This window comes from Microplitis mediator, chromosome 2 (assembly GCF_029852145.1).
Source record: "Microplitis mediator isolate UGA2020A chromosome 2, iyMicMedi2.1, whole genome shotgun sequence".
Lineage (NCBI taxonomy): Eukaryota > Metazoa > Arthropoda > Insecta > Hymenoptera > Braconidae > Microplitis > Microplitis mediator.
In genome coordinates, this window is record NC_079970.1 from 22,466,472 (window position 1) to 22,482,982 (window position 16,511).

Genomic DNA, 16,511 nt, shown 5'->3' on the forward strand with positions numbered 1-16,511 from the left:
TTTTTAATTATCAAGTCACTAGTAAATTCTCGATTGTGTTTTTTGATATGATCCTGCAGTTAGCAGACAATTAAAAATTTTCGGATTTTTTTTTTCAACAAATAAATTACAAAAAATTAAAAAAATAAAATTATGCACATGTAGGAAATTAAAAAAACTATAAGTGCAATTTTTTATACTGAAAGTAGCAGACATTTAAAAATTTTAGTTATTTTCAGTAAACGAAATAAATATTGACAGGCGAAATTTCAAAAAATGCATCTGAAGAAGAAGAATTTTAGAAAATTCTCTTGTGTATGTTTTTGAAAAATTTCTATAATGATAATTAACTTGGTAATTAAAAACAGTAAAACTTTGAGTTGGCTACTTTTAGCTTCGTAATATTTTTTGGTCAAAATTTATTTTGTTTATTGAAAATAAATAAATTTTTTCGCGTCTGCTACTTCCAGCATCGCGATTTCCTAGGGAATTTATTTCTAAATTTATGACATTTTATTATTTAAAATTATTTTTAAAAGCAATGATAAAAAAAAAAATGTGATTTTTTGAATTAAACAAATAACAAAAAAAATGATAATGAGTTTACTCGAATCTTATTATATTTATTATAAAATAATATGATACTGAAGTTAGCCGACGTCTAATAATTTATAGATTTTTTTTTAAAGCGACAAATCATAAAAAAAAATGCACCTATGGTTTTTTCAATTTTCTACATGTGGATATTTTTAGTTTTTTTTTTTGTAATTGACTTGTGCAAAAAAAAAACCGAAAATCGCTAATTGTCTGTTATCTTCAGGATCATAAAATATTCTATATTATTAAAAGAATAAAGAAAATTTTATTCCGGCCATATCTATATGATAGAATTAGTTAATGCTATTAAATTTGGTATCGTAAAAAAGGTCTCCCTGGGGGAAATTTTTCGGACTTTTTTCTGAAAAACTCTGAAAAAGTCTTTAGAATTTTAGAACTGAGTTTTTCAGAGAAAATTCCCAAACATTTCCACCAGGGCTTGACTTGGATTTGTGCCTTTTCATGATTTAAACTCTTTTTTATTGCCAAGTATCTAGACGAATATAAATTTATCTATATCATTCAAAATACATTTAAATTACGCGGGAAAAAAAATATTGTATTATTTATTTTCTTTGAATAAATTAATAGTTTAATTATTTTGTCAATGAATATGACTAAATATGTATAATCATTATATACATAATTAAGAGCAAATAAGAAAACTTTACTCTATGCCATGTCTTTTATGATAACAACAATTTAAAAAATTTAATTTAGTATCAGTGAAAAAAAATTTATCAGACGGATAAAAAAAAATTTGACTAGATTTTTTTAGGAATTCCATGACTATACAATTCTGAGTTAATGATATTTGTCTTATTAAACTTACTTGATAATAAAAATAAACAAAATATAGAGAGGAAATTGGTACAGATTTTAATAAACAATCAAATTTAATAAATTTGGTAGTTAATACTAGAGTAGTCACGCAGTGACTGACGATCGCTCATATATTCTTAAATAAATAATTAAGATAAGTGCATGATGAACCATGTATTTTATTTTTAAAAAAAATTGTACATCTGCAAATGAATAAATTCAAAAGATATTTTTTTTTCTTTACATAATTATAATTTACCGTTTATTTATCATATATCACGCATCAATTGTCAATTCGTAGATATTACGATTAAATATAATATATTGTTTAATCAATTAATTAATATACGTATATTCATTTATTTATTTTTTTTTATTACCTTGTAATTACTCCTCTAGTATTTATTATTTTTTTTAAAGTCATGACAACACTTGGATACTTATAGTTACAATAATAATTATAATTATAATTTATAAGTAAATTCGCAGCCAAAAACAAATATCGTAGTTAAATATTACAAGATATATCTATTTGTTTTTGTTTTTTAGTTTTTTTTTTTTTTTAATAACATTGGAACCGAGACAAAGCATTTCATCAATTAATTTATTCAGTCTACTTGTACGCACCTTGATAATATATATTTTCAATAATAATTTATACGGAACACAATTATATGATAATTATCAATCAATTAATCAATTAATTAATTAATTAATTACTTTAACTCTAAAATATTTTTTAAATATCATTTTTTTTCCACTAATGTGTGGCTAATTTAAGTCATTATGTGAATGCGAAAAAATATATACACATGTACATACATGATTAATTATTATTTCATTTACAAATGACGATTGCACTTGTTACTTTTTTTTATCTTTCAAGGTTTGGTCAATTTTTCTTATCATTATTTCCTAAAAGTTATTTTCAATATTCTTTTTATACTTCAGCTTACACTTTTTCCAAAATAATTTTCATTTTTTATCAATACAAGAGATGTGCAAATAATTCAAATCATTTTTAAATTTTAAATAATAAAATATTAAGTTAATTATGAAAAATTTTGTTACTGGAGTGTAAATTTCGAAATAATTTTAATAGAAAAAAAAGTTTGCTACTAATTATCAATTTACTTGATAAATTAACGATTGATTCAAATTAAATTTAAGTTCAAATTATTGATACCGAGTAGACAAAACCTCATATTTTATTTATTATATTGAGGTAAAAGATCTAGGCCAAGAGCAGGGAACTAGTATCCGATCACTCCATGTATTTGTATATCTATATTTAGTAAAATTTAGTAAATATAAATATACAAATATATGAGCGATCGGGTACTAGTTCCCTGATCGGGTACTGGGTCGCTTACCTTAAGGGGGAAAGGAGTCTGAGATACAAAAAAAGGGGATATTGTTGTAGTTTTTTTTTTCAGAGTACCTTCGTTATTAAAATTCTTAAAATTTGTGACATTATTAAGCATCATTCCAAGAATATTCTCCTAAATTTTCATAAAAAAATATTGAAAAATAAGCCAGTGGTAGTGGGGAGAGACGAGTCACCTCAACAAAAAGTCTCCATGCCGTAGGCAGGATAACTCATGACTGACTCATCTGAAATTAAAAAACCAAAAAAATTTCTTTGGTACATGAGTTTATTTTGGATTTGAACGAAGGAATAAACAAAGTATTCATTTTTGAATTTTTGGTAAAGGCGCAATCAAAAAATTCTGATTTTTGCCAAAAATTCTTCCTTTTGTTTAATTAAAAATGAGTAGTCATTGAAAAAAAAAATCCTTCGTTCAAATCCAAGATAAACTTGTGTACTAAAGAAATCTTTTTGGTTTTTTGATTTTAGATAAGAGAGTCAGTTACCCTGTCTACGGCATGGAGACTTTTTTTTTGAGGCGACTCGTCTCTCCCCACTACCATTGGCTTATTTTTCAATATTTTTTTATAAAAATTTAGGAAAATATTCTTGAAATGATGCTTAATAATGTTACAAATTTTAAGAATTTTCATAACGAAGGTACTCTGAAAAAAAAACCCTTTCCCCTTTGAATATTTATAACCAAAATCATTAAAAAATAAAAATAATTATGCACGCGAATGAAAATATTTTTCATTTATAAATGAATTACGTATTATGTACATTACTTATACTAATTACTTCAATGCTCTAATTCGTCGATTAATTAATATAACATATATATTTATATATATATATTTTTTTTTTCAAACTCTAGGTTCGACGTATTTACAACAGAAATCTTATAGATTTTTTAAAGAAACTATTACTTAATAAACTGCATTTCTTGGCAGTGTCAAACGCAAATAGTATTCCGCCTTATAAATAATATAACCATAAATTAATATGAGAGAGTACACCTTTAAAATTTAGTCTAAAAAATTGAGAACACTGGTTTATAAAAACTTATAAACTAAATTTAAAATAAATGCAGTTACCTAATATTTAATTATTTAACTAGTGACACTGGATATTATTTTTAAGTCTATTAAATTTAAAGCTATAATTTCGAATTGTTAAGAACAAAAACAATTATAAATAAATTTCAACAAGTCTAATTAATACAGATTCATTTAAAATCTATTCGAAATAATTTTTTAAATAAATCCAAACAATGAAACAGCGTTTATTTATTTTACTATTTATTAAATAGTAAATTGTGTGACGGCACACTATAATTTTCATAATTAACCGCATTTAAGTCTGCTTAGAGTTTAAATGTCTCGAGTTTGTCGGAACGAGAGAATCTAAGAGTGCATTTAAAAATTAAAATGTCAATTTTATTTATATGATGACACGCGAAAAATTTGCTAAGTAATTCCGGATTAAATTTAATCCCTGGGAGTTTATTTTAATAATTAAATTCTGGATCGGAGTGAATGCGAATAGAAATTAAATTTACGTCACTCAAAAATTACTCCGCTGAAAAAAAAATCCGTACGTGGAGTGATTTTTAAAAAAATTTCCGAAAGTCCGAGTGACGGATTAAATTCTGGCTGAAATAAAATCCGTATTCCCTCCAAATCTACTCCTGTTACAATAAACAAATAAAATTCAGAAAAATCTTTACTAAATTTACTGCCCGGAAACAAGAATTTCGCTTCTCTAGATAAGAAAACAATAATTCGAAACCCGCGCGAAATTGTTTTTATTCAAAAACCGATTCGTCTCGATCATTAGCAGACATTTAATCTCTAAATTTAAACGGCGAAAATATGAAAATTATTTTAAAAATCTACACGTCAATGCAGTAGTTTAAATTACAATCAAATATAATCATAATTAGTAATATTATCTTTTACTAACGATCTAATCAATAATAGTTAGATTGGTCCAATACAAATGTTACTATTATTGATAGCTAACAATAAACTAGTCTCACAGTCTAGTCAGTACATCCATTAACGTTAAATTGTCATTGCGATCGACGTAACATGCAGTCTTATATCATACACTTACGATCAATTACAATATTTATATTTTTTTTTTGTCTTCTATTATTCATTTCTTGTCATTTCATTCCATTCAATTTGTTTCTTATTTTTTTTTATCACTAGTTATGTAATATACTTTGCTACAAGTACCGACAAATCTACAATTTCAGAACAAAATAAAAAAAATAAAATAACAGCCATCCGTACTTAAGATTTAAAAATATATAAATAAATGAGTAAAAAAAATTAAAATGTCATGTAGAAATTAAATAGGAAATGAGAGTCTTGATTGATTACAATTGTTTTAAACAAACAAAATATCAAACAATATTAATAATTAATTATTATTATCAATATAAGACTTATGCGTTTAAATGTCATCAGTAATTTTTTTCTATAACTGTAATATATTTACACAGACGCACGCGACGTAGTTATCACACCATTACACTATTACACAATTAATTAATTTATTAATTAATAATTATTTGTTGAATACATGTTGGTATACGGATGGTTTCAAATGAACCTGGGTAAGCCGGTGTTGGAGCGATGATACATGTAAGGATGCGGTGGAAGCCCGGCGTAGTGTCTCTGCCTCTGGTGAGGAAGCAGCGGGTGATGGACTCCGGCAGAACCGGGTGCCGGCCCGGGATGCAGGAGGTGCGACGCACCGTCCCCGAGATCAAGTTCCAGTTCTTGCTGATCCGCTAGCTGGAGAGCTCCGAATGAAGCCGTTGCCATCGCTACGTCAGGCATTATGCCCGATAAGTGCCCGTCGTTGCATTGGTTGTTCGGTGACGGCTGTTTGGTTGTAAAAATTTTAATTGCAGTTTTTTAATTGGCAATGAAATAAATTTACAAGCTATTTTTATCTTGTAGTGATTGTTTTTTAAATTATTGTGCATCAAGTTGTGATTAATTGTCATAAATAATAATTTTTATTAAGAAATCACTATTATAATTTGTCTACTTATTGTTTGACAATTAAGTACTTGAAGATAATTTTGTTCATAATTTAAAAATGCCAGCTGACAGAATGGAAAGCAGATTTGTCAAAAAAAATTGAAAATTGTTGATGTACCTAGACCGGAGCCTTTTTTCCGGAACGAAAATAAAAAGTTAAAAATCTACTAGATCTAGATTTCTGAAAGGTTGCCCACGTCAGCCAAAAATTTCAAACTACTACTAACTACTCCTTAAGGGTTGCGTAACAACATATCCGCGACATAATAAACGCGGAAATAATATCCGATGAATAAAATATCTACGGACAGAATATCCTGAAAATGAACATATCAACGATATGAATTTATCATTTAATTCATTAAATACTTCATGCGAAAATACATATGATTGATACATACATAAATAGGTGTGAAACATAGCGCTCTTTTTTCACTAATTTTTTGTGTGTGCAATAAAATATCTACGGACAGAATTTAATTTTTTTACGGGTATTTTGTCTACAGATTTTTTGTCCGTGTATATTTTGTCTGATGGATATTTTGTCACACGGATATTTTGTTCACGGATATCTAAGCGTGTTACCTTTAAAGTCAAATTACATAAATTTTTTTAATTTTCGTTGTGCGAAAAACGTTCCAATCTTCAAGTACATAAATTTTGAACCCTCATTAAATTACTAAAAATTATTGTTATTAAAAAAAAATATTTTTATAAAATTAAAGCTTAGTATATCAGCTTTCATTAACTTTCTACGGAATCAAGCCAAATCCCTTCATTAGAAAGTTATAAGAGAAAGAAGTCATGAAAGTATAATTTTTTTAAATTTAAGCAGCCGCTGTTTCTAAACTAATCGATTTCGCGCGTCATTTCCCGTAATTCATAAACTTATTTTTTGAATCAATGATAAATTTGGAACCATTCGACGAATGAAAATGTAAGAAAATTTTTGAAAGTTGCGCCAAGAGAAGAACTGCGAGATTAAAAAATATTTTCAAGTAAATAATTAAATACAATTACTTAATTACAAATACGTTCTTGCTGTTTATGAAAAAGTCCATGACTTTGTACATTGAAAAAAAACGTACATTCCCAAGTAAAAATTCTTAATTCTTGTATTTATTCTCCGGATACTGTCAATAAAATATTATTTTAATCGCAATAAAAATCTATTGTCCATTGAAATTTATTATTAAATCGCAGTAATTGCTATTAGAAAAAAAATATCATACTTTAGTTTAGTAAAGAATTTTGTCCGTGCAAGGAATTATCCGCCCGGTTGACAGATCGCGCAAATCAATTTACTTTAGACAGTTTTATTGCAATATTAATTTTTTCAAATATAAGCAACACTAAGTACACATTCTTATCATTAAATAATTATGATAACGATAATTATGACAAAGGAGTCATGCATTTAATTTCAATGTCAAACAATTTTCTACTTTGCAATTTATCTTGACTGATAAAGTTTTAAAAGTTTAAATAATATCAAGGCTTTCATATAAAAAATTAATTTAAATTAGTTGATATTTAAATGATACTGAAGTTAGCCGTCGTCTCATAATTTTTTGATATTTTTTAAAATGATGGACTTGAGAAAAAAAAAATATTCAAAAAAATACACTCAGAGTTTTCTTAATTTCCTACATGTGCATATTTTTATTTTTTGTAATTTATTTGTTGAAAAAAAATTCAAAAATTGACAAGTGTCTGCTAACTTCAGGATCATGATATTTAAATTATCAATAAGCATAGAAAAAAAATATATGTATAAAATTTTTAAAAAATCATCTGATAGTTTAGTATATTAGAGTACAATAATAAATTACCTCTCCTGGAAGTCTGTAATTCTCTCCCTCAGTAACCACAGCAGGAAGTTCGTGTCTAATTCCATACGAGGAGTTTGGTCGCGGGAAAGTCATATTTCGGCCGTAACATGCTGCAGAAGTACTGCTAATATTAATGCTCCCAGTGCTAACTGGTTCCATGTTTTCCATGTCCGTCATGGATTCTTCTTGCTCAGCATTGTAACACGCAGCATTCTATTTAAATAAATAATAATCATCATCATCATCATTATCATTAATTAACTAAATGAAATTTATTGTCATTTATATTGATAACCATGACATATACATTAATACTACTTTCTTCCGTCTTCGCGTTTTTGCACAAAGACTATTATATATATACAAATATGATAGATGCGTCAGTAAATAAAAATAATCCTTGTGACTTATGATAAATTATTTATAAAAATTTTATTTATTTATAATTTCTTATAGTTTATAAAAGATAAAAGATAAATTTAATACATAGAAACTTTTCATATATTTAATACAGGGAATAATTGTTACAGCCTGATAAGATTGTTTGTTAACAAAATGTATATATATATATATATAAAAGTAGGTCAAATAATAATTTTAAAATGAATTGAAAAGCGCGGTTGTCAATAAGAGTGCAGATAAAAGTGATATATATAGATAACAAGATAATGAATAATTTATGTTGCTTTAAAAAACGGTAATGAGTTAAATAATTAAATTCGTTAGGTGGGAGCGGTTTGTCCGATACGGAGGGAGAAGAATCAGATGTTAAGTTTAGTTAAACTTAGAGTGCTGTTTAGTTGTTACTGTTTCTTCTGGCTGACCTGATGATACAGTTCCTAACTGGCAATATTACTGTTTCAATTAAATTACCGGTTGCATTATTACAGGAAGCCTTTATTTAATACGATTCATTTTTTTTTTTCAATAGTAAGTGCTGATTTTGGATATTTTTAATTACTTGTTAATTAAATTCATTATTTAGTAGTACGAATTTTAAAAAAAGTGAATATTAATTAATAATTTTTTATTAATATAATTAAATTAATAGGCAATTTAAGTAATGACAGTACAGCGCGCACGGGAATTAAATACACGTGTTCCGTTTCCGTATTTTCGTTATGCAATTTTTCAAGTAATTCATTATTTATTTTCTCGAGGGAAAAAATATTTTTCGATTGCTAATAAAACAGTTGGTTTTATTAAACATCACTTGTTTCAAATATTTCATAATTTTTAAGACTAATTTTATTATTTATTTAAAAAAAAAAAGTTTATGGGAATTTCAAAATCTGCTCAGGATCGAGTCTGAAAGTCGATAATTTTTATTTATCATAAAATTCAGTGCAAATTTTATTGCTAGTGTTAATTAATATTAATATTCCTTAGTATTTAAAATAAATAAAATATATAAAAAATATATAAAGTGGGTTAAGATAAAAAGAGACGGCAAAGAAAATAATAATAAATAAAGTATTACAAATTAGTGAAAAAATAATCAGCAATAATTACGATTTCAAATTATTATAAATAATTTTTTATATTATTTTTGATATATATATATAAAATATATAGTGTGATCTCTCTTGCGTATTTTTATTTTAAATTATAGTTCAAATTTCTCCGCTTTTCTGACCGTTATCGGTTAAAATAAAAGTTATTATGATAACAGAAACAAAAATTACGTAATAATATTCATGCCATATAAATTAAAGCAATATATATATATATATATACATATATAAATCGTTGCAATATGGATGACATTTATTATTAAGTATTAAAGTCAAACAGATTTACTTCTATCAGAAGACAATGGCACTTGCAATTCAGTTATTCATATTATATATTTAAATTGCAGATATAAAAATATTTATAGATACTTTTGACCTAGCGGACGTATGGCTCTCATCAGTAATCACTGATAGTAAATTAAACCCTATTATCAATTCTATTGATACTTCATAGACTTGTAAACTTGCTGGTTAAAATATTAACATGTCTCGAGTAAAAATAAAATTGATTTGAAAAACTCCTGTTTGAAAGTTACACCGTAAAAAATTTACGGACTGAACGCGGATTAAATACAGAGTGAATGCAAAGCGGATGACTGTTTATTTATTTAATTCCCTCAGAGTGAAATTTACTTCGTGGAAGTTTATTCTAAAATTCAAACTTCGAATCAGAGGGAATTCGGATTTAACCCTTCGTCCGTTGCGCTATGAGCGCAGCGCCGCAATTTTTATTATAAGATTATTTTTAAAAAAAATAAATTTCCTAGTCTTTTGAAATTTTAAGAATTCTTCTACTATACTTTTTAGAATCGAACGAATCAATGATAATTATTTTTCCGATATTTTAAATATTTAAAAAATCATATTTTTTGTCGAGTAAACTCGGACGTTGAATTTGTTCAGATTTTCTGCGCAGTGTTGCCAGTTACCGCTAGCGGCTCATTTCCAGCTCATTTAATTCATCTCTTTCTTTTATATTTTTATTCAATACGAAGTTTTTGTTTTAATAAAAAAATTCTAAAAACAATTACAATTGACTATTCGTATAAGCTTGTGTGGTTTGAATTTAAAAAAATCATAATTATGATACTTGGCAACACCGCAATATTAAATACATTGCGGCGTAACGCTGCGGCGCGACGGACAGAGGGTTAAATAAAATCCTTAATCACTTCAAATTGACTCCCGACTTTTTACGGTGTATGATTCAATTATACATAAAAACTCATAAATTTTTAATTGATATTCTAGTAAAATAAATAAGAATCTGACTCTTTTTTCATAAAACTAAGAACTTTTAAATCGGAGCGTTTGCGCTACTCGAAAAATAAAAACAAAACTGTTTTTTTTTTCTGACCTGAGATTTAAAATTCGATTTTTTTATTGTTATTTTAATCGAATTTTCCATTGCAGTGAAATAAAAAATTGTGTACAACGCGGAAGAATAGCAGGAGATTGCAACCTGCGTTTCGTAAATAGGCAATGCTCTTTTTTCTTCCCTAAGGGCGGAATGTATATTTGAAGTTGATATTTCCCGCGTAAAATAAATTATAAAATAGACGTACGTGAGTGTAATAGATTGAATTACTTGAGCGCATTAAATTTAAACCGCATTATTTAAAATTATTACGGGTTATCAGCGATGACTAAAAGTTCATATTAAAAATATTTACAGAGTAAATTTAATTTAAAAAAAGTATTTAAAGATTTTTTAATAAGAAATTTAAATGACAGCAGATGTAAATATTTTGAATACCAAGTCATCGTATTACCATAAATTAATTATTCATACCGCGTTAAAGTGGTTTTTATAATTAGTATATGTGATAAATATTTCAATTGTCAAAGATGAACTGGTTGTATTAATTAACATTTATTATTAATTTATAGAAATGCCAGAGAACTGCGAGACGTTGCCGGTAAAAGATTTAAAATCGTTGTTACAAGAGTACTTGGGTGACAATGCTGAGATAAAAGGAACAGCATGGAAACATTTGACAGACCCGGGTGAAAATTTTGGCAGCTTAATTTTAGCCATTGACGTAACGGTGCAGCAAAATAAAAAAAAAGAAATTCTTCATGTTGTTACAAAATTACCTCCACCGTCTAATTATCTAATGAAGTTATTCAACAGCCCGTTTTCTTTCAGCAAAGAGATATCGTTTTATAGAGATTTAACTCCAGCATTACTGGAATTTCAGCGGGAACGCGGGATAATAAATCCCGAGAAGACGTGGATCGGGGCCAGGTATCTGGGGAGTCGGGTTGGATTGACAGATGAATTTGACGAGCAAGCTTGCATTGTTTTGGAAAATCTAAACTACTCGGGGTACAAAATGAGCAACCGTCTAAGTGGACTCAATCGGCACGAAACCGAGTTCGCGGTTAAAAAACTTGCGCAACTGCATGCCATGACGATTGGTCTGAAGAAGGTCAAGCCGGGAGTATTTAAAGAGTTGGTTATGCCAGCGCTGGGTAGTATCATCAATGACACGGCGCATCAGTGCGTAATGGATATGGTCAAAAAGACAATGGAGCACTTGGAGAGCATCCCCGAGAGCCGTAAGTACGTCGATGTAGTCCGGCAGTCAATGGAATTGGCGGGAAAGTATGAAAGCTGTCAAGTAAAAGATGAAAGTTGGTGCACTTTGACTCACAACGACTTCTGGGTCAACAACATGATGTTCAAGTTTGATGACAACAACAATGACCAGGTGGTTGACATGAAAATAGTCGACTTCCAACTCTACGGATACGACTACGGCGCTAAGGATTTAATATTTTTGCTGGTATCTAGTCCAGTCGATAGTATTATCGAAGATATATTCGACGACATGATAGTCGTTTATTACGACGCATTTATTGACGTGCTCAGAAAATTAAATGTTGATTGCACAGAGTTTAATCGGGATAAGCTGATTAATATTGTTGAGGAGTGTGCGCCCTATAGACTGGCGCAGTGTCTTATGATGACGCAAGTTATTAAATCACAGCCGGGTAAAGCTCCGAAGATGGAGTGCATTGATGGTAAAGATAGTTTTTTGCAAATAGGAGGCGGTAAAGATCATTACGATAAATTGTCACTGATATTAAATCTCTTCCGCAAGAGAAACTGGCTGCTGGCCGATAAGAAATGATTTATAAAAATTTAAATATTTTCTATTGATCTAATCAAGAAGATAAATTATTTTAAAAGTATTATATACAAGTTATTTATTTTTAATTTATAAAAAATAACATTCCGTGTGTTTAGTCGAGGATCCAATCAGTCTTAGTCTGCTTTTATCGCTGAATTTAAAATCGTATTTATAAATAATAATAATATTCACCTCAAGGAGATCGGCAACCGCGTCAGGTAAATTGAACTCGCGTACGACGCGTAGTCTCACTTGTCTGCTGATCTCGTGCCGGCAAGATAACGGTAGAGTCATTGCGCGTTGACAGCTTGGAGACTGACGGAGTTTTTGCTCCCGTTTCAACATCGCTGACATTGTAACTGCGTCTGGAACTAATTAAAGTATTAATTATTATTATTATTATTTATTGTTTTATTTTAATTAATATACAGCAATAAGTACTAAATAAGTAAACAAGTAGACGGACAAGTCTAACTATTAAGAGAAAGGAAACGCGGTTGTTTAATTACCAGGAAGAGCTGCGGCGAGAACATCAACACCAGCAGTGCCCATTGATCGCGGTTTCTCATCCACCATGTACAGTGTATCTGGTATGTCGGGAATGTATCGCGCCCTTCTTAATCTAACTAATTCTGCTTCTTGTACCATGTGTTCTTCGACTAGACTCTAACAGAATAAAAAAATAATTAATATACATGTAGATAGATAATAAATAAATATTGTAATGAATAACAAAAACCTTTATCTCCTCATAGTAGGGCATGAATAAACGAGGCCGTATAAATAGTCCATTTCTTTTCCCTCCTCTGATCCACGCGTTGATTCGTAAATTTTCACGCTCGTCGCCGATCATATGACTCGGCGGCGTTGATACTAGGCCTCTTCTTATAGCCTGGGTAATTAAATATTTTTATAAGTAAGCAAAGTAATTTTTAGTTGGACTGCAAGAGCGAGAAAGTAATAAACCTGAGTGAGGATTTCATTGTTGGGTGGGAGCACGTGGTCCATTCTGACGAGAGGTAAAAGTTCGCTGAGAATTTCCCTTAGCTCGATGTCACTGAGATCGCGTTTCTTGACGCCCTTGCGTGTGACAGAGTGCACGGTGTGGCTGAGTATATTTGGCTCGCGATCTTCCATGCGTCGCACCAGCTCCTGCTCGCCCCACTTTAGTACGGCCTGGAGTACTTCCAGCTCGCTTGCCTGGAGAAAATGACTTTGCAGAGACTGAGCTAGGTGGACGTGGTCTAACTGAAATAGAACTGGCGACGAAGCTATCGATTGAAACTCCTCTCTGAGAAAGTGCAACGCTTGTCTATGGACCCATGCCGAGCCGTGCGGTTGACTTCCCCACCTACAAAATCGATTAATTGTTTAATTGAACTGATAAAATACCATTACGGGTAGTTAAAATAAATTTAATCAAATTACGACGAACCTGAGGACAGTAGGCAGTGATTCTTGGGTCAAACATTCTAGAATTAGGTCTTCGCAACCTTGGGAGAGAATGTCAAGCTCTAGAAACCGCCCGATTTGATACAGCTCCATGGCTTCTTCCAGTGGACTTGGCCGCATTCGTCCAGTATGCGTTAATGCTTGTACTTCACCGAGACTCCCGGTACTGCTCCCGCAACCGCTGCCTCTCAATATCAATGACAAGTCCACGGTGTCCAAGTAAACGGCATGCAGAAGTACTCGCGCGTATCTTTTAGGAATAACGCTCTCGTCCAAGACAATTCTCGTGGGTATATGCAGCGCCCGCTCAGTGTGATCTTCACCGGAACGCGTCCGTCGTTGGATGAGATTGCGGAAGAATGTTGACCTGGCTGACAAAATAGCTTTGTGGCAGGGCAGCTCGAGTTTCGGTCGAAATCCGTACTCGGAGCTGCCACTGTCAGGTCGTTGGTAGTCGCCATCAGACGTGAAGACCAGCGCCGCGTCTGCATAATCCCCAGTATCTAACAAGTAACGGAGATCGTGATCCAAGTGGTTCGGAGTTCCAAATTCTTCACCCAGCCGCCGTAGCAGACTTGGATCCAACGACGTGTCATGGGAACAAATGTCTCCGGTGTACAGGTAACGCAGTAGCGCCGAGAACATGTGGACTTCCAGGTTCGGCGTTCGCAACTCCAAGCATATTCGCGCTCCGTACCCTGGGCATCCTGACAGCAGCTCTCGGAAGTACGGACATCTTGCTGACAGCAGTGCGCGGTGCACAGGGAAACACGCGCCCCGGTAGACTAGATCAACGTCCGTACAGTGTTTGTAGTCATACAAAGTTGACAAGTCTTGTTTGAAAGTAGCTGCCGGTGGCCGCGCCAATTCTGCTTGTACATGAAGGTCTTTAAGTGCAGCGAGAGCTTCATACTCCTCAAGCAGCGCTGACGCCTCCAGCGGACTCCAGGTTGACACCAGCTCACGTATCACTCGCCCGTGGTCGCATGCCTTTGACGATCGCCGTCTCCGGATGAACTTCTTCCTCAGAGTCGCGAAACCAGTTACTTTCTTTTTTCGCTCCCTGTAAGCAAACAAAATAATTATTTTATACTGCGGTCTCTGCGGTTGCAACTGATACGTCTGATGTTTAAAGAGTCTTGTTGGGTGTATCTAGTATAATAATACCTGATGCCGATGTTGAACTGATCCGGATTTCCAGAAGATGAAAGTCTTGCCGCCTGTATCGGGTCACCACCGACAGCGGCTAGATTTGAAGAGGCCGATGCTCCCATCCTATGGGTCATACGTACATCTTCATCATTATTCCTTTTTCCTACTGATGACCAGCACCCACTTCTACTGTTAACGTCACTTTCTTCGCCTCGCTGCAACGCGCACGGTATTAAAATCCTTAATACGTTCATTGCTCACCCAGACACCAGCCTATTAATAATTATTTACATTTATAATTAATAACAAATAAATTTTTTATTTAAAAAAAAAAAAAAGAAATTACTCATGACATGTAAAAGAACTGAATAACATCAACTATAAACTCAAGATTTAATTTAGAATATATAAATAAAAATATTTGTTTTGATAACCGTGACCTGGTTTCCAACGAAAATAAAAGAAAAAAAAATATATAGTTACCAAAAATAATCATTAGAGTAATTAAAAGTTTTAAACGAAACAAAAAAATCTTTATAAATAGTCATAGTACATAATATTTATTTATAATAAAATTTTACCTGGGTCTCGATGGTGCATATTTTATAAAAATAAATGTCATTTATATATTTAGTTGCTATGTTTCACGTAATACCATAAAAAAACATTTGTCACATAACACACGAGCGGCCATGTTTATATTCCAAATAAAAAACTAATAATCATGGCCTGGATAATTATTGTAAAAATATATAACTCAGCAACTGAATGTTGAGTAATTGACAAATCAACATCAAAGATGACATTTATTATTGATATAACGTCTTGGAGTAACAACAACTACGTCACTTGACACACATTTTTCTAGTAAACGAAAAAAAAAAATAAAAAAAAATAACTATTGTTTTTGGACTTTTTCAAGCGCACTCGTATGATAAATTTAAACAACACAGATTTATATTTTTATCAGCATGTAGAGACATCGTTGGGTTTAACTCGAGAGAGTCCACTGGAGAATTTATAAATAACATTACGGGAGTAATTATTATTTAGTGATAACGATGACAGCTGAATGAGTATGTTTTACATCATTGAGTTATCATTATACCTGTGTTATCTTTTTCTATATCTCGGTTGTCTCTGCTGGTGCTGGTGGTAACATACAGATGTCTGAACTTCCAAGTCTCTGAACTGAAGAGAGCAACAAGCGGTCTAATTATTTTATTAATTGCTACCAATCTAGATAATTTTATTTTTTATTTTTATTTTATTTGGGTGGCTGCAATGTGGGACTAAAATTTCCATGATTCTGAAGTAGCAGACGATTAAAAATCTTCTGATTTATTTCAACAAATAAATTACAAAAATAAAAATATGTACATGTAGAAAATTTAAAAAACTATGAGTGCAGGTCTTGAAATATTTTTTTAAATAATTTATCGCTTTGAATAAATTTCAAAATTATTTGATGTCGGCTAACTTCAATGTCGTAAACTAGCGCCACAGCTTCACGCACTTCCCGCAATTTTTGAATTTGCCGCGCGCACGCCGGCCAATAGGCGCACTGCATTTCCCGCGTGAAGACGAGTGCGCATCAG

At 31.0% G+C, this 16,511-nt stretch overlaps 2 protein-coding genes across 2 annotated transcripts; one reads left to right on the forward strand and one right to left on the reverse strand.

The window, feature by feature from the left end:
• Positions 1-1,559: 1,559 nt before the first annotated feature.
• Positions 1,560-16,094, reverse strand: LOC130678588 (BTB/POZ domain-containing protein 7). The gene is made up of 9 exons (XM_057485905.1): positions 15,495-16,094; positions 14,929-15,186; positions 13,745-14,824; positions 13,276-13,660; positions 13,049-13,201; positions 12,819-12,975; positions 12,502-12,680; positions 7,659-7,871; positions 1,560-5,664 (listed from the first exon to the last, which is right to left on the reverse strand). Exons 2-9 carry the CDS (start codon positions 15,165-15,167, stop codon positions 5,380-5,382), a joined length of 2,691 nt encoding a protein of 896 aa, XP_057341888.1. The 5' UTR covers positions 15,168-15,186; positions 15,495-16,094; the 3' UTR covers positions 1,560-5,379.
• LOC130678593 (uncharacterized) lies at positions 8,332-13,047 on the forward strand. The gene is made up of 2 exons (XM_057485913.1): positions 8,332-8,588; positions 11,063-13,047. The coding sequence occupies exon 2, from the start codon at positions 11,065-11,067 to the stop codon at positions 12,307-12,309; it is 1,245 nt and encodes a 414-aa protein (XP_057341896.1). The 5' UTR covers positions 8,332-8,588; positions 11,063-11,064; the 3' UTR covers positions 12,310-13,047.
• Positions 16,095-16,511: the final 417 nt, after the last annotated feature.